The 19,145-nt window shown below is 40.3% G+C and overlaps 1 protein-coding gene across 1 annotated transcript in view; it reads right to left on the reverse strand.

Moving 5' to 3' along the window:
• The window catches only part of cdkal1 (CDK5 regulatory subunit associated protein 1-like 1), a 773,897-nt gene that overhangs the window by 47,366 nt on the left and 707,386 nt on the right, over window positions 1–19,145 (reverse strand). Inside the window, exon 14 of the mRNA XM_084335967.1 lies at window positions 18,094–18,258. Within this exon, the coding sequence (XP_084192093.1) occupies window positions 18,094–18,258 (165 nt within the window). The remainder of the gene's footprint in view (window positions 1–18,093; window positions 18,259–19,145) is intronic.

Consider the following 19,145-nt stretch of genomic DNA (forward strand, 5'->3'; position numbering starts at 1 on the left):
GTGATATAGTGGACAGTAACATAGATAGAGTGTTATAGTGGATAGTAACATAGATAGAGTGATATAGTGGACAGTAACATAGATAGAGTGTTATAGTGGATAGTAACATAGATAAAGTGATATAGTGGACTAGAGCTGCCGCGGTATTGATATTTTCCTTACCGCACGAATTTACGAAATATTTCCTACCGCCGCGGTAATTACCGCACAGTGCGCACAAAAAAAAAAAAAAGTTTGAATGCATTTTTATTTTTTTTGGTAGTCTACTCTTATAGCCTGCCTCTAGTCTAATGGCGCTTTTCCACTGCATAGTACCTACTCGACTCGACCCGCTTTAGGCACCTGGTACTTTGTTCCTTTTCCACTGCAGCCAGGTACTACTACTCCGTTTGTCTCCGTGTGGGGAATGGGGATGCAGGCGGGGCCGCCGCCGCTCGCTTGTGTACACTGAAAGCTCCGTGGGCATAGATGTCCGAGGGCTTGCAGCAAGCCAGAGTTTAACACAGTTTCAATCAATCAATCAATAACAACATTAACCAGACTCTCGTTGCGTCTATTCTGCCAACGCTAACGTTACCTCTCATTGTGTATTCTACCAAGCAAACCCGGGTTTAACGTTACCTCTCTCGTGTATATCGGCTGACTGTAGTAATAACAACAACAAACTTAACACATCAGCGATCTTGTTGTGACACTAAACTCTCCGCTCGGTGGTAAATTGGGTTGATGTCGGTTTTGTTTCATCAATAAATAAGGCAGAATACACAGTGAATCCATTCTTTTTAGTTTATTGCACTTGGTTCTGTCGCAAACAAATCCTGAATGAAATGCATCCTTAGCGAGGCAGTAAAGATGGCGGCGCGGCGTTCTGTTTTCGTTCAGAGGCTACAAAGTGTGACGCGTCGAGTAGGGGGTATCTGCAGAGCCGCAGAGCCAGGCTGGACCAATAGGGTCGCTTGGAACCGAGTAGGGTATATCTGCAGAGCCGCAAGCCGCAAGCCAACTTTATTATTATGATAAAAAACAGCGGTGACGCGGTATTCAGCCTAACTCTGCGGTGAGCGTGATGCAACAGCGATACCGCGGTAATGCGGTTATCGCGGCAGCTCTATAGTGGACAGTAACATAGATAGAGTGATATAGTGGACAGTAACATAGATAAAGTGATATAGTGGACAGTAACAGAGATAGAGTGATATAGTGGACAGTAACAGAGATAGAGTGATATAGTGGACAGTAACATAGATAAAGTGATATAGTGGACAGTAACAGAGATAGAGTGATATAGTGGACAGTGACATAGATAGAGTGATATAGTGGATAGTAACATAGATAAAGTGATATAGTGGACAGTAACAGAGATAAAGTGATATAGTGGATAGTAACATAGATAAAGTGATATAGTGGACAGTAACAGAGATAAAGTGATATAGTGGATAGTAACATAGATAAAGTGATATAGTGGACAGTAACAGAGATAAAGTGATATAGTGGATAGTAACATAGATAAAGTGATATAGTGGACAGTAACATAGATAAAGTGATATAGTGGACAGTAACATAGATAAAGTGATATAGTGGACAGTGACATAGATAGTGATATAGTGGACAGTGACAGATAGAGTGATATAGTGGACAGTAACATAGATATAGTGGACAGTAACATAGATAAAGTGATATAGTGGACAGTAACATAGATATAGTGGACAGTAACATAGATAAAGTGATATAGTGGACAGTAACATAGATGAAGTGATATAGTGGACAGTAACATAGATAGAGTGATATAGTGGACAGTAACAGAGATAAAGTGATATAGTGGACATTAACATAGATATAGTGATATAGTGGACAGTAACATAGATATAGTGGACAGTAACATAGATAAAGTGATATAGTGGACAGTAACATAGATGAAGTGATATAGTGGACAGTAACATAGATATAGTGATATAGTGGACAGTAACATAGATAAAGTGATATAGTGGACAGTAACATAGATAAAGTGATATAGTGGACAGTAACAGAGATAGAGTGATATAGTGGACAGTAACATAGATAAAGTGATATAGTGGACAGTACCATAGATGAAGTGATATAGTGGACAGTAACATAGATAAAGTGATATAGTGGACAGTAACAGAGATAGAGTGATATAGTGGACAGTAACATAGATAGAGTGATATAGTGGACAGTAACATAGATAAAGTGATATAGTGGACAGTAACATAGATAAAGTGATATAGTGGACAGTAACATAGATATAGTGGACAGTAACATAGATAAAGTGATATAGTGGACAGTAACATAGATGAAGTGATATAGTGGACAGTAACATAGATAGAGTGATATAGTGGACAGTAACATAGATAAAGTGATATAGTGGACAGTAACATAGATAAAGTGATATAGTGGACAGTAACAGAGATAGAGTGATATAGTGGACAGTAACATAGATAAAGTGATATAGTGGACAGTACCATAGATGAAGTGATATAGTGGACAGTAACATAGATAAAGTGATATAGTGGACAGTAACAGAGATAGAGTGATATAGTGGACAGTAACATAGATAGAGTGATATAGTGGACAGTAACATAGATAAAGTGATATAGTGGACAGTAACATAGATAAAGTGATATAGTGGACATTAACATAGATATAGTGATATAGTGGACAGTAACATAGATAAAGTGATATAGTGGACAGTAACATAGATAGAGTGATATAGTGGACAGTAACATAGATAAAGTGATATGGTGGACAGTAACATAGATATAGTGATATAGTGGACAGTAACATAGATAAAGTGATATAGTGGACAGTAACATAGATAAAGCGATATAGTGGACATTAACATAGATAGAGTGATATAGTGGACAGTAACATAGATATAGTGGACAGTAACATAGATGAAGTGATATAGTGGATAGTAACATAGATAGAGTGTTATAGTGGATAGTAACATAGATAGAGTGTTATAGTGGATAGTAACATAGATAAAGTGATATAGTGGACAGTAACATAGATGAAGTGATATAGTGGACAGTAACATAGATAAAGTGATATAGTGGACAGTAACAGAGATAGAGTGATATAGTGGACAGTGACATAGATAGAGTGATATAGTGGACAGTAACATAGATATAGTGATATAGTGGACAGTAACATAGATAAAGTGATATAGTGGACAGTAACATAGATAGAGTGATATAGTGGACAGTAACAGAGATAAAGTGATATAGTGGACAGTAACATAGATAAAGTGATATAGTGGACAGTAACATAGAGTGATATAGTGGACAGTAACATATATAGAGTGATATAGTGGACAGTGACATAGATATAGTGATATAGTGGACAGTAACATAGATATAGTGATATAGTGGACAGTAACATAGATAGAGTGATATAGTGGACAGTGACATAGATAGTGATATAGTGGACAGTAACATAGATATAGTGATATAGTGGACAGTAACATAGATAGAGTGATATAGTGGACAGTAACATAGATAGAGTGATATAGTGGACAGTGACATAGATAGAGTGATATAGTGGACAGTAACATAGATAAAGTGATATAGTGGACAGTAACAGAGATAGAGTGATATAGTGGACAGTAACATAGATAAAGTGATATAGTGGACAGTAACATAGATAGAGTGATATAGTGGACAGTGACATAGATAGAGTGATATAGTGGACAGTAACATAGATAGAGTGATATAGTGGACAGTAACATAGATATAGTGGACAGTGACATAGATAGTGATATAGTGGACAGTAACAGAGATAGAGTGATATAGTGGACAGTAACATAGATAGAGTGATATAGTGGACAGTAACATAGATAGTGATATAGTGGACAGTAACATAGATATAGTGATATAGTGGACAGTAACAGAGATATAGTGATATAGTGGACAGTAACATAGATAAAGTGATATAGTGGACAGTAACAGAGAGAGTGATATAGTGAACAGTAACATAGATAAAGCGATATAGTGGACAGTGACATAGATAGAGTGATATAGTGGACAATGACATAGATAGAGTGATATAGTGGACAGTAACATAGATAAAGTGATATAGTGGACAGTAACATAGATATAGTGATATAGTGGACAGTAACATAGATATAGTGATATAGTGGACAGTAACATAGATAGAGTGATATAGTGGACAGTAACATAGATATAGTGATATAGTGGACAGTAACATAGATATAGTGATATAGTGGACAGTAACATAGATATAGTGATATAGTGGATAGTAACATAGATATAGTGATATAGTGGACAGTAACATAGATATAGTGATATAGTGGACAGTAACATAGATATAGTCATATAGTAGACAGTAACAGATATAGAGTGATATAGTGGATAGTAACATAGATAGAGTGATATAGTGGACAGTAACATAGATAGTGATATAGTGGACAGTGACAGATAGAGTGATATAGTGGACAGTAACATAGATATAGTGATATAGTGGACAGTAACATAGATAGAGTGATATAGTGGACAGTAACATAGATAGAGTGATATAGTGGACAGTAACATAGATAGTGATATAGTGGACAGTGACAGATAGAGTGATATAGTGGACAGTAACATAGATATAGTGATAGAGATAGAGTGACATAGTGGACAGTAACAGAGATAGAGATTTAACAGAGAATTATTGCAAATTCATCATACCTACTCTGAAATCAAAACCGTGTAATTTATTGTATTTTTGCAAGATATCCAATCCAATCCACTTTATTTATAAAGCACATTTAAAAACAACAAAGTTGACCAAAGTGCTGTACAAGTCCCACAACCAGTGTTGGGCAAGTTACTTTTAAAAAGTAACTAGTTACAGTTACTAGTTACTTCGTCCAAAAAATAACTAAATTACTTACTCAGTTACAAATTATAAAAGTAACTAGTTACTTCAGAAAGTAACTATTGCGTTACTTTCAATATATATATTTTTTTACATAAACAACATACACAAATCTAAACTATGTTAATGTTGCTGTGGGACAAAGTGAGACTAGCCTCCAATCAAATGCCATGTATGTAGATATTATAATTACTATGTTTATATAGTGGATCATACAAATACAATAGATGTTTTGGAACTTTTGATATGTATTGCCCCTCAACAGGCCACAACTGGGCAACATTAAATTATGCTTGTTAAGCACTATACCAAAAATAAATAACAAATATACTGATTGATTGAACATTTTAATGAACAGATTGCAGAATGGGTACAATACAGTACGGCTCAATACACACAATTGTTAAGGGGATGCAGATCAGAGAAAGACTTTTGTCTTGTTTACATCAGGGTCCCCCATTTTCAATTCATGACATTTATGACACACAACATACAGATATAACAATCTAATCGAATCATCTAAACTAATCTAATCATGACATTTAAGATATATATCTCTGCGCACCAGACTGTGCTATTAAACCAGGAAGTGCAGCACTATGTTGAGCCTGTCAGCAGTAGCCTCCACTACTGTATAGTGCCCTGCGCTGCAACACAACAAGAGTGAACAAAAAACGCTCATGGACCCGCGGTCTCACGCTGACTGCTCGCTTGTGTTGTTCCGTTGGATTCGTTTTGGATTATTTTGGCTCAAAACGTACACTACACGGACCCGCAGTCTCACACTGACTGAATCGCTCGTGTTGTGGCTGTGTGTCAGAATCTGGAGGCACCCGCCCACCTCTACCTCTGATTGGCTTACCATGACATTTTACTCAACCTCAGCCAATCGTCAGCATGTTTGGGCTTGTCTCGCGCACTGCCCACTAAACAAGGAAGAACAGATGCCTCTCAGCGCAGATATCTGTCTGATGAAAGAAACAGGTTCATTCATAGTAACGCGCCGCATTTTTTTGCAGTAACGGTAACAGCGTTATTAAGATTGGAAGAGTAATCCGTTAGATTACTCGTTACTGAAAAAACGAACGCCGTTAGTAACGCCGTTACTTATAGCGCCGTTATTCCCATCACTGCCCACAACATAAGATAAAAACATAAAATGTTTAATAAAAGCACACAATGAAGACATATACAATATGTCACATAAAAAACGTCAGGTCTCTCAAAAACTGCTTAAACACCAAAAGCCAGAGCAAATAAATGTGTTTTGAGGCGTGATTTAAACACCTGCAGAGTGGGGGCCTGCCTAACATGCAGTGGCAGCTCATTCCAGAGCTTTGGGGCTGCCACAGCGAAAGCACGACCCCCCCTAAGCTTCAGCCTGGACTTGGGAACAGCCAAGAGGAGCTGGTGAGAGGACCTGAGGGACCATGGAGGAACATAAGGTTCCAGCAGGTCCGAAAGGTAACCCGGTGCCAAGCCGTTCAAACATTTTGTGTTCCCGTTAGCAGACGGGCAGCGGCATTCTGAACTAGCTGCAAACAAGAGAGGGATGCCTGACTGACGCCAACGTATAAGGCATTACAATAGTCAAGGCGAGAGGTCATAAAAGCATGGATGACAGTTTCAAAAACACTACGGGCTAAAAAAGGTTTGACCTTGGACAGCCTCCTAAGTTGGAAAAAGCTCTTTCCCACCACAGCATTAATCTGCTTGTCCAACTTAAGGTCACAATCGAACTTCACCCATAGGTTGGTGACAGTTGGCTTCACAAAAAGTCCAAGGGGGCCCAAATCACCAGGAAGAGACACATGCCCATTGCTGGGACCAAACACCATGACCTCCGTTTTACTGTAATTGAGACGTAGACAATTTAATGCGAACCATGCTTTAACATCATCAAGGCATGCTAACAATGGTTTCACCGGGTTGCTATTGTTCCTTTTCAATGGCATGTAGATCTGACTGTCATCTGCGTAGCAGTGAAAGGAGACGGCATGTTTTCGGAGTATAGGCCCTAAGGGGAGCAGATATAGCACAAGGGGAGAGGTGCTGTGGAGGATACTGCGTCGCCCAGGCTAACACAAAAGCTTCTCTCAGACAAGTATGATCTGAAAAACTCCAGGGCTGAGCCTTTCAATGCCAACCCAGTGCTCCAAACGGGAGAGCAGAATATTGTGATCCACTGTGTCAAAGGCAGCAGTGAGATCCAAAAGTACAAGGATAAGGGAGTCACCAGAGTCAGTGGCCAGAAGGATATCATTAAAAACTCTTAAAAGTGCAGTCTTGGTACTGTGCAGTGCTCTAAAACCGGATTGGAAAACCTCCAGAATGCCATGTGTGTCTAGGAAAGACATTAATTGGAGTACAAGTACAAGTAAAATTTTTACCAAGATATGGGAAAGAAACGGGAGCTTGGAGATAGGCCTGAAATTAGAGAGGACAGATGCGTCCAGGTTAGGCTTTTTAATCAGCGGTTGCACCACAGCATGTTTAAAATGTACAGGTACATCACCTGCAAGGCTGTTGTTCATGATTGTTACGACATTTGGTCCTATAACCCTGCTGACCTCTTTGATAAGGTGAGGGGGAAGGACATCTAAGGGGGAGCCTGAGGGCTTCTGTTAAGAGCTACAGGCAGTCTCTATCTATCTCAATCCCCCAGCGAGGTGCTAAACTCGCCAAGTTCTCGAGTCAATTACTATTTCTGTCAAGCTTACTTCATAGTCACTGGTTTAGTTATATCCAGTTGATATGAAATGTAAGCATAGAAGAGTTGTTAACCTCTTCTTGTTTGTAATAAACCGAATGTGTGTCTCGGAGAACTCTTATTGCCTGTAATAAAAATAATATTATTATTATCATTATCATCATTTTACGAAATGCCTGTTATGCTGCTTCTTTGAAAGCTTGGTGATATTACTTCACCACCACCATCATCACCGTCCTCATTTGTGAGGGAAGGCATGTAGTACTGATCATTTGAAAAGCTTGGTGATATTACTTCACCGTTTAATAAGTTTTACTACTGCCAATAGTGTAACATTAGCGTACTAACACTTAATCATTGTTTGCACGCCCCAGTACCCCCTATCAATCCGACAGGCCCGTCCGCCAGCGGGACCGACCATCCAATCCTGCAGTGATTTAGACAATCGATTTCCCACAGACCTGACAGCCCATCGAACACCGAGATACCGGAACCCGCAAACAACAAACATTGCCATATATATTATTACTACCGTCAATAGCATATATATATATATATATAATATATAACTTTAGCTGAAAAGCATTAACCAGCAATTGATTCAATCTGTACCATAGGACATAGTCACCTCAGAGGAAATCACTGAACTCATCCATCCCTACACCAACACCCGCTCACTCAGATCTGCCGATCAGCACCTCCTGGTGGTCCCCAGGTCCAGGCTTAAAACAAGGGGTGATTGAGCCTTCCAGGTGACAGCACCAAGGCTCTGGAATGCTCTCCCCCTGGACCTGCGAATTGCCCCCTCCGAGAACTCTTTTAAAAAACAATTAAAAACACATTTGTTCAGACAGGCTTTTGGTCATGCATAGGCACTTTTTTCTTGTCCTCACTGTTCTATAGTTTTTGTTTTAATTAGTGACTCATGATTTTATCCAAATTCTTTTATTCTACTTTTTCTATCTGGTTTCACTGTTTTTAACTGCTGTTTGTTGTTGTTGTCATTTATTTCTGATTTTGTTTTTATTGTGTTTTTATATTAAGCTGTAGTGTAAAGCACCCTGTGCATTCGTGCTGTGAAGGGTGCTATATAAATAAAGGTCATTCATTCATTCAAATCAGGGCGCGGCCAGCATCGTGGCCCATTGCAGTAGAAAGCAGTGCTCGAACTCAATGGATAATTATAAGAATTTTTATTTAAGGAAGTTACAAAAAAAGACTGTATTGGAAATGTCCAATACAGTTTAAAAGATTATATAAACAAAACATCTCATCTCTAAGATAGCAATAGCCTAACACGGCTGGTGTCTGCAAGCAAAATCTGTAAAATCAAAAAAAATCCCAACATCTCAAAAATCTGACTGTGTTCTGGCGAGTTGGCCTTTATAAAGGGCCCCAGATCTCTTCGCTATTGGTCCAAATACAGTCATGTAATTTCTACCATCCAATCAACCTATAACACATAATGACTAACTCTCCTCCCCTCCTAGTTGTCATTGGCTGCCGTCTACTCCACTGGTTTGTAACTTAAAAAGTAATTGTAACAGTAACAGAGTGGAAAGTCCCTCTGTCTCTAGCTGGAGCAGAGGCCGATATGGTGTAACCTCCCTTTGTCTCTCTGCGCTGGAAAGCACCCATCTACCATGGATCCTTCCTGCTCGGAGAGTCTCCCAAGGTCACCACCTCCCGGCATTCCGAAGGGGCCCCTTTCGTTCTGACTCACTCTAAAATTAAGAGAAACAGACGAGGGAGACTGCTGGTGCTATATAGTACATGGTCCTTTTCAGCATGAATAGTCTATATATAGTATATATATATATACCTGTACTAATCATTGGTTATATGTTTACACATCACACATGTAGTTTTTAATATGTTATGATCAAAAAGGTTTTCTGTTTCCCTTCTGACTGCATATTAACTGTAACATAACATTAAGTTTAGTTTTAAAGTGTATAAAGAATATACAGGTTATAAAAGAATACAAAAAGCCTTTATAATGCTTAATGTATTATATCATACAAGGGACAGAGAGAGAACAGGATGTCAATTTCCAAAAGGGTCACTGTTGTTCTGTGGCACTTCACAGCTTCATATGGGCAATCATTTCCTCTAGCTGAGCAAGGAACACAGGCTCAAACTGGCTAAAGGTGGCAGGGCAGGTGACAGTAGTAGAAGGGTCACATGTAGGGGTGGACGTGCTAGCTCTAATGTTGGCAACTTTGTCAATAAAAAACTGAAGAAAAAGCTTACATGTTTCAGTGGAAGCTTCAAGACAAACAGACTGGGGGACATCAAGAATATAATGAATCGTTTTAAAAAGAACCCGAGGCTTGTGACAATTGTTTAAAATGATATCAGAAAAATGCTTTTTTTTTTTTCAGCCTTAACAGTTTGCTGATATCTACACCAGCTATCCCTCAGAATGTCAAATGACACCTGCAGCTTGTCCTTTTTCCACTGTCGTTCAGCCCTCCTGCACTCTCGTCTGGCTTCATGTGTGCTGTCATTCAACCAGGGCTCAGGTCTGGCTTAGGTTTGGAGCGCCTGGTTTTTAGAGGAGCGACAGTATCAAGAATGATCAAACAGGTGGAGTCAAACCTGGTTAACTCCTCCGTGTTAACACACACGGGGCTAGCTGAGCTAGTTACAGTAGCGCTAGTAAAAGCAGACGAGAAAAGTACAGCAGTGGAAGGGTTAAACATACGGCATCGACGGGCCGGTGCAGATGGTTTGTCCATAAAGCATGGGAGAGCTACATCAAATAAAACAGGCATGTGATCAGAGAAAAATGCATCACAGACTTCAATATTAGAAACGGGTAGACCATATGATAGGACAAGATCAAGTGTCTGCCTGTGTTCTTGTGTGGGACCAGTCACAGACTGCACAAGATCGAATGAGTCAATAAGATTCAAAAAGTCTCTAGCCAACGGCTTAGAAGAACAGCACACTAGGGCTGACCTTCGATTTTTTTTTGGCAATCGAAGCTTCGGGGCCGAGCTTCGATTTTAATTCGAAGCTTCGAATAAAAACAAATTAATTCAATTTTATTTTTTTATATATATATATATATTCTTTTATATATATATATATTTTTTTTTATCTTATGTTGTGGGACTTGTACAGCACTTTGGTAAACGTTGTTGTTTTTAAATGTGCTCTATAAATAAAGTGGATTGGATTAATGAATTAAGTAGCCCCTTTCGTGACTGTGACGCAGCCAACAAGGTTTCACTCGGCTGTGTGATTTAATTCAAGGTGGATCGCTGTTGTCGTTTGAACAACTTCAGATTTCATGGGAACTACCAATCCCCCAAATCAAGAATGTTTAAGATGAATGAAGTAAGATTTTGATTATTTGAAATATGGCCTGTGTAGACTAAACTATGCACAGAATAATGTCAGTCTACAAGGTCCGGATTCTACATGGTCCGGCAATGTAGACCTTGTAGACTCCACTACAGACCAATTATCAGTGAATGTTCATGCATTTTTAAGAAGGGCTACTTCCACAAAAAAACAAAGAACCCACCAAAACATCTCAGTAGCACCTTATCTAAATGTTCTATTTCATATATGGAGATTCATATTTATTTATGTATTGCATGCATTTCTACATTTTATTTCCTATTTTGTTTATTCATCCCAGTATCTTTCTTTCTTATGTGTGTAATTCTACAAGGTATTTACATTCACATTTACATTTAGTCATTTAGCTGACGCTTTTATCCAAAGCGACTTACAGGTTCTGTACGACAGGTCATCAGGAAGGATACAACTCTATCAGCTGAGTAACAATATTCATCAAAGTGTTGCGTGTTACAGTGTAGGTTAGTTTATTAGGACAAGTGCATGACAGTAAGGTTAGTTAGGGTTAGATTTTTTTAATTTTATTTTTTTAATTTTATTTCAGATAATGGTTGAAGAAGTGCGTCTTTAGTCGACGGCAAAAGATTGGACGGGATTCGGCTGTCCTAACTGGGGTGGGTAGTTCATTCCACCATTGTGGGGCAAGGACTGAGAATAGGCGTGTAGGTGGTGTATATGTGTTTGAGGATGATATCCTTCAAACAGGCAATAGTGATGATATAATTTGGGCAGTGCTGAGCTGGGTTACTTTCCTCCAGTGTATTTGTCCCCCGGCCCCACCCAATGGCCCCATGCACGCACGCACGCACGCACACACGCACGCACGCACGCACGCACGCACGCACGCACACACACACACACACACACACACACACACACACACACACACACACACACACACACACACACACACACACACACACACACACACACACACACACACACACACACACACACACACACACACACACACACACACACACACACACACACACACACACACACACACACACACACACACACACACACCGAAGTAAAAATTAAAATTAAAAATTAAAATTTGATTTTTTTTTTACTTCGATTTTTTTTTTAATGTTCGAAGCTTGTGCCATCGAATGAAGCTTCGAAGCTTCAAAGTATTTAAGACAGCCCTACAGCACACGTGTATGTTCATGTCACCCAGGATTAAAACGCAGTCATATTTAGGCATAATTTCAGCCAAGAAATCAGAGAAGTCAGTGATGAAGTGCTTATTGTATTTAGGGGGTCGTTATATCACCGCGCACAGTACAGGGCGATAGCGACCCAGCTCAAACATATTCAGCTCAAAGCTGGAGAATGAGACCAATGACAGTTGTTGACAGTCAAAGTTTTGCTTGTACATGGTTGCAATTCCCCCTCCTCGGCCAGTCATCCGCGGAACGTTAAAATACGTACGCGCAGGCGGCAAAAGTCTTATTTGCTAGCGATCTAGCATTTAACAGGGCCATCCTGGCGGGAGCTGGGACTTGCAGAGCTGTCCCGAGGCGCTCGGGCCAGAAAACAGCAACAGGAAACAGCATAGCGATGGATCGATCCATATCCAGTCAATATAGATCCGGGAGAAAGTTTCAGGGAGGCTTTTAGCTTCACCAGATAAGTGAAAGCTACAGTAGAGAGAGAAAGATGCTAAGGTGAGAGATATGTGTTGTGTGTGTGTGTGTGTGTGTGTGTGTGTGTGTGTGTGTGTGTGTGTGTGTGTGCGCGAGTGTGTGTGTGTTTGTATTCCTTAATTCTCCGTGTAAATAATTGGTTTTGCGCTTCTGCAAGACCAGTGAAAGCAAGGTGAGATAATGTTTTGTGTGTGTGTTCTACTTTGTTCTCCCATAGTCCAAAATTGCTTATCTTACAAACTCTTGTGGGTGAATAACTAATTGAATCCTAATACCGGAATATAATAAATCTGTAAAAAAAAAATCTGTAATATCAATAAATTACTCCTTCTTACCCACCTTTTAACCCTTAGAAGTCTAACCTAAATAGCTCCTCCTCCTGAGAATTTCCCCCTTTTTTTTTGTTACATAATATAAAATTACAGATTCATACCTTCAAAATAAGCCATCAATTGTCAAATTTGAGACGATAGTTTTCAATCAATGTCCTATCAAACATTCTGGTAAAATCCTAACACCTTTTCAGTATAGGACTTTGAACTAGATCCAAGTTCATTCAGCTATCTGATGAGAGAACTACACTCCCAGAATTTAATGTGATCATTGTCACTAGCACCATTTCACACCTGAGCAAAGGCCCAGTCATTCCTTTGTTATTCCAGTGAATGGACCCAGCAGGAGGCCTAGCCTGTGTGTGTTTCTGTGTGTGTGTGTGTCTGTGTCTGTATCTACAGTACTGTACCATATCAAAAAAAAATAAGCAAACTAGACTAGATGTAAATGTAATGTGTAAATGTGTAAATGTAAATGTGTGTGTGTGTCTGTCTGTCTGTGTATGTGTGTGTGTGTGTATGTGTGTGTGTGTGTCTGTGAAACATGTCTTGTACTCATTTACCTCACTAAATACATACTAAATGTGTAACTGTAGATTTCAAGAGAGAGAGAGAGAGAGAGCGACATTTATAATAATTATATTATTAGTTTTTTTACACACACACACTAATAACATGATCATAACCAGAGAAAACAAGACCAAAGACAACTGGAATAGAATATCACACAAGGAAGGTGGCGCATGCATAGAAGCTGGTCTACTTTGGGGGAAAAGGCATTTTTCTATCACTAAATATGGAGTACTCCCCATTCAAAGAGATAGGGCACAGATCTTGTTCATCTTGTTAGTCCCTGTTATCAACAATGAAGCAGAGTGAACCATCTTCTCTCTAGACAGACTTTGGTAGTACCCTCTTGTAAGACCTTCTGGTGTATAAGATTTCAGACACACATCCAACTCCCAACATACTAACCGACATACTGTCATCCATGAAAGTGTAAGAATAGGACCTTTGAGGGAAGATGCCTCTCCTGTTTTGGGGTAATACGCCCCCCACAGACATCTAATGATTTTGAATAGACTAAGCCTAGCTAGTAGCTAATGTTAGATTTCTGAGAAAGTAAACTATCATCTAACAAAATAACACAATAGCTATGCTAAGAACTGTATTACATCGGTTTAAAAAGTATTATAATGATAAAACAATTGCTAGCACTATTATATTGCTATAGCATCGCTCTCTCTTCGGTTCAAATAACAAACTCAGCAAGACCGACGGCTTCTCAGTTACAGTGGGTGACAATATTGTCACAAGGAAAGATGAAATTACCTACCTGGGTTCCATCCTAGAGGCTAATCTCTCCTGTGACAAAATGGCATCCAATGTAATAAAAAAAGTCAACCAACGAACTCGATTCTTGTACCGGATCTCCTCTCTGGTAAACAAGAATACCCTGAAGACTCTGGCAGGAGCACTCATTCAGGGGTACTACGACTATGCTTGCACCTCATGGTACCAAAGCACCTCAAAGGCGCTAAAAACAAAATTACAAACATCTCAAAACAAACTGGTCAGACTACTGCTTGACCTTACTCCTAGAACCCACCTCACCCCTGCCCACTTTGACAACCTAGGATGGCTTAGAGTAGATGACAGAGTACAGCAACTTGCAATGGGCCTGGTCTACAAGATATACTACACGACCAAGGTACCCATGTACATGGCAAAATACTTCCCAAAGGTCAGTGAATACCACGATCACAACACCAGAGGGAGCTCCACAAATCATGTTAAACCCAGATTCGGCTCAAATAAGGGACTAAACACGTTTCGCAATTATGCCACATCAATGTGGAACGCCCTACCCAAAGCTGTAAAGGAATGTGGATCACTACCCACTTTCAAAACCTCTCTCAAGAGACACCTACGGGAGACTGCAATGCAACACTGGCCCCTGTAAATATCCTAACCCAACCCCCTCCAATGTACAGTCATTTACCTAGTATGGTCTTGTCAATAGTCCAATGTACAATTTTGTTTGTTTGTACAGAGTCCCCCCCCCCCCCCCTCAATGTACAGTATTGCTTGTTTATACAATGTGCCCCCCCCCCCCCCCCCACCCCACCCACCTCCAATGTAAATTACCCAGTATGGTTGTCAATATCCCAGTGTACCCAACCCCCCCCACCCAACCTCCTCCAATGTACAGTTTCTACGTCAAATGTATATACTCCCTTTTCTTGACTCCTTCTGTATCACAAACAGTACTGTATTTGCAAATCTGGTATGTCATAAATGTATAGATGTAGCAGTACTGACTATCTGTATGTCATGTATGTCATATATGTCCTGATGAATTGAAAATGGGGGACCCTGGTGTAAACAAGACGAAAGTCTTTCTCTGGTCTGCATCCCCTTAACAATTGTGTGTATTGAGCTGTACTGTATTGTACCCATTCTGCAATCTGTTAATACAGTTTTCAATCAATCAATCAAAGCTTGAATTTCTTCACCTCCTGGGGTAAAAAAAGATAGTGAGAAGGCTTTTGATAAAACTGAACTCTTTTACATGATGCATTTAGCGAATGAGACAGTATTAGTTATTTTGTTAAGCTTGTTGATACATTACATTACAATATTTTACATTTCGTTCCATAATAGCAAAGCTGTAGTCTGATTTACCATCTAAATGTGTTTACTTAAGTGTACATATTATATGAATATTCAAATGATATATATTTTGAAAACACACACACACACACACACACACACACACACACACACACACACAAAACACACACACATACACACCTTAAATGTCAGGCACATGGACAGTGGACTATGAGGTGTAATGCACAGTGAGCCTTTAGATATGTTGTGGTCTTTATAGCTGGATCAGGACTGAGCAGCCAGAATGGATGGCTTTTCCATGAAAACCCAGCCGATTCTCTTACAGAAGGTAGGCTGCCTTGATGGAAACAGACATGTGGGTTGTTAGAAACTGCACTGGGCCAAATGGGACAGCCTCCAATATATCAGATATTTTGAGAAATGCGAGTTATGTGCTTGTTATTACCAATTCAGATATAATTGTGTATCACAATATCATGATTTCATCACGTTATGTTCCATCATGAATGATCTGAGGAGAATTAACTGAATTGCCCAATTAGCAACACCCCAACAAATAGTCTAACCTAAATAGCTCCTCCTCCTGAGAATTTCCCCCTTTTTTTTGTTACATAATATAAAATTACAGATTCATACCTTCAAAATAAGCCATCAATTGTCAAATTTGAGACGATAGTTTTCAATCAATGTCCTATCAAACATTCTGGTACAGTCATTACAAATTTGCCATAGAAACTGTGCATTGGGGGAGGTTGGGTAGGTGGGGTGGGGCTGTACATTGGAGGTGGGGGGGTTGGGTAGGGGGGGGGGGACACTGTACATTGGAGTACTGACATACATTTGACATGGAAACTGTACATTGGAGGAGGTTGGGTAGGTGGGGTGGGGTTGGGTGGGGCTGTACATTGGAATAGCCATGCTTGGTCTTTATTGTACAACTGGGTTAGGACATTTGTAGGGGCCAGTTTTGAATTGCAGTCTCCCGTAGGTGTTCTTTGAGAGTGTTTTTGAAGGTGGGTAGTGATTTACATTCCTTTACAGCTTTGGGTAGGGCGTTCCACATTGTTGTGGCATAATTGCTAAACGTGTTTAGTCCCTTGTTTGAGCCGAATCTGGGTTTTACATGATTTGTGATTTACATGACTCAGACCGGGAGTAGTCTCAGAGAGGGAGATACAGAGGAGAGATGGAGGGAGAGAGAGGGAGATAGGGAGATATAGATAGAGAGAGGGAGAGAGAGAGGGAGAGAGATATATATAGGTTAGAAAGCAACCTGGGTTCACAGACAGACAGACAGACAGACAGACAGACAGACAGACAGACAGAGAGAGAGGCAACGTCATCTTTCCTTCACAAAGCGCATCGAACGCTGTCAACTAAAGCACCGTGTTTACTACAGCGCGGGTGCATGCGTAAGCTGTCAACTAGCGAGATGCGTTGTACTTGTTACAGAGCTGGTTACAGAGCTGGTCCACACTGCTATTATGAAATGACCCGAAATGTATGTAATTTTGTCAACTAAAGCGGTCCGTGTTTAATAATAATAATAATAATGACTTGGATTTATATAGCGCGACAGCGCGGATGAGCAAACTCGTCACACAGCAGCCAGTGATCATTCATACCTCGTATACACAGACGCACTCTGCCATACAGTAGTTCATGTTAAATAAAGCCCATTTGAATTGAGAGAGAGCGAGAGTGTGTGTATGTGTATGTAAGCTTTTTTTTTTTTATCTGAGAGAATGTCCGCGAATGTCCTCAGACTCCTCACGCAGGAGAGGAGAAACGACTGCAAAAAGTCGAGTCCCGTGGATATTATTGCAACAGATAATTCATACATTATTATGTTTAGAATTTGGATGGGGGGGTAGGCTCTGATACCAGTCTCACGCCTCTGCGGGGGTGTAAGTGTAACACCTATTCACAGCGCACACGCCGCTATTGTGTGTGTGCGCGCGTCCATGTATGTGCGTTTCGTGACGCGATTGTAGTTCTTATCGCAAATGGAGATTATTACAATCATGCCATCTAGCAAGAATTAAACGTATTTACAATTCGTATTAGGTTTAGCAAGTTGGGGGACGTATACCTTACATGTCAAAGCACTAGAAATGGCAATTTTTCTATTTTTATCGATTTCTGAAAAGATGTCCTTTTTGAGCATTTAAGAGGGATTCTAATTTCTTTTGTTGTCCGCCGACGGGTTCAAAGCTCCAGCATGACCCCTAAGGGTTAAACAAATGTCCTTCCTGTTCCAGAGAGACACAGAGCGAGACAGATAGGCAGAGAGAGAGACAGATAGAGACAGAGAGAGAGAGATAGAGAGAGACAAAGAGAGAGAGAGAGAGAGACAGAGAGAGTGTATAATGTCTGTCTGTATAGTGTGTGTGTGTGTGTGTGTGTGTGTGTGTGTGTGTGTGTGTGTGTGTGTGTGTGAGAGTGAGTGCATGTGTGTGTGTGTGTGTAGTGTGTGTGTGTGTATCAGGACACCCACCTGTGTGAGTCCTGACACCTCCCCCTTCTCCAGCGGGGTAGCGATGGACGGAGTGAAGAGTTTGCTCGTGTCCAGCGGCCGTCCTTTCTGGTAATGCTTCCCCGCCTCGTAGATGTCCACCTCGATCATCTTCCCTTTGAACTCTGACCTCTTTGGCACCAGGACCTGGAAAACAGGAAGTAGCGAATATTAAAAAGAGACACTTCGGGGGAAAAGTATAGAAAGCATAAACAGAGACTGTTCAAAGGGAGACTAACCAAGTCATTTTCACTTCCTGTAAAGCGGCATGTGAGCTACACAAGGCGCACCATTGGCTGGCCACTTTGGAGACGCATCACCTTCCTTTATTAGAACATATTTGGCACAACATAAGTAACATATTATGTGTGTCATTTGTGGGATACTTTTCCAAAGCACAATGTTTTTGTTTTTACATTTTCAAATGACAGACGTTGCAGCATTACAGTGCTGTGAGTACATGCTTTTGTGAAATGATGGAATGGAATCCTGGCAGTGTTGGTGCCATGCTCTACCCACTGAGCTACTATGAGAACAGAACCCCTGCCAGTGTTGGTCCTATGCTCTACCCACTTAGCTACTATGATAATGAAACCCCTAACCCTGCATTAAACTACCGCGGACCATTAGGCATTTAATTAATTAATAAATGTTTTAATGTGAACAAAAACACGTCATCTCTCTGGCGTGAGATTGACACAAAAAGGTGCGGATATCCGTGTTGCACAATGAGTGTACAGTATTCGCGTGCATGTGTACGTACGCCTAGGTACTTATCTTATGGGCCTTTCAGTCCTTTGCCAAAGGGAGTGTGTGCGTGAGTACATGTACTGTATGTGTATGAGAAAGAGAGAGAGAAACCGATAAGAAAGAGAAGGAATACCAGACTCCCCACATCGCCCACTCTGCCTCCATGCACTTCCATACAATATGAAAGACCCCATCATGACAGAAGCACCAACCCCCCATTACCCCCCCTCCCCCATCAAACCCGCCCTGTCTATCTCCCCATCTGTCAATTACATTTTCAATTA

This window comes from Notolepis coatsorum (genome assembly GCF_963971535.1).
Source record: "Notolepis coatsorum genome assembly, chromosome: 19".
Taxonomy (NCBI): domain Eukaryota; kingdom Metazoa; phylum Chordata; class Actinopteri; order Aulopiformes; family Paralepididae; genus Notolepis; species Notolepis coatsorum.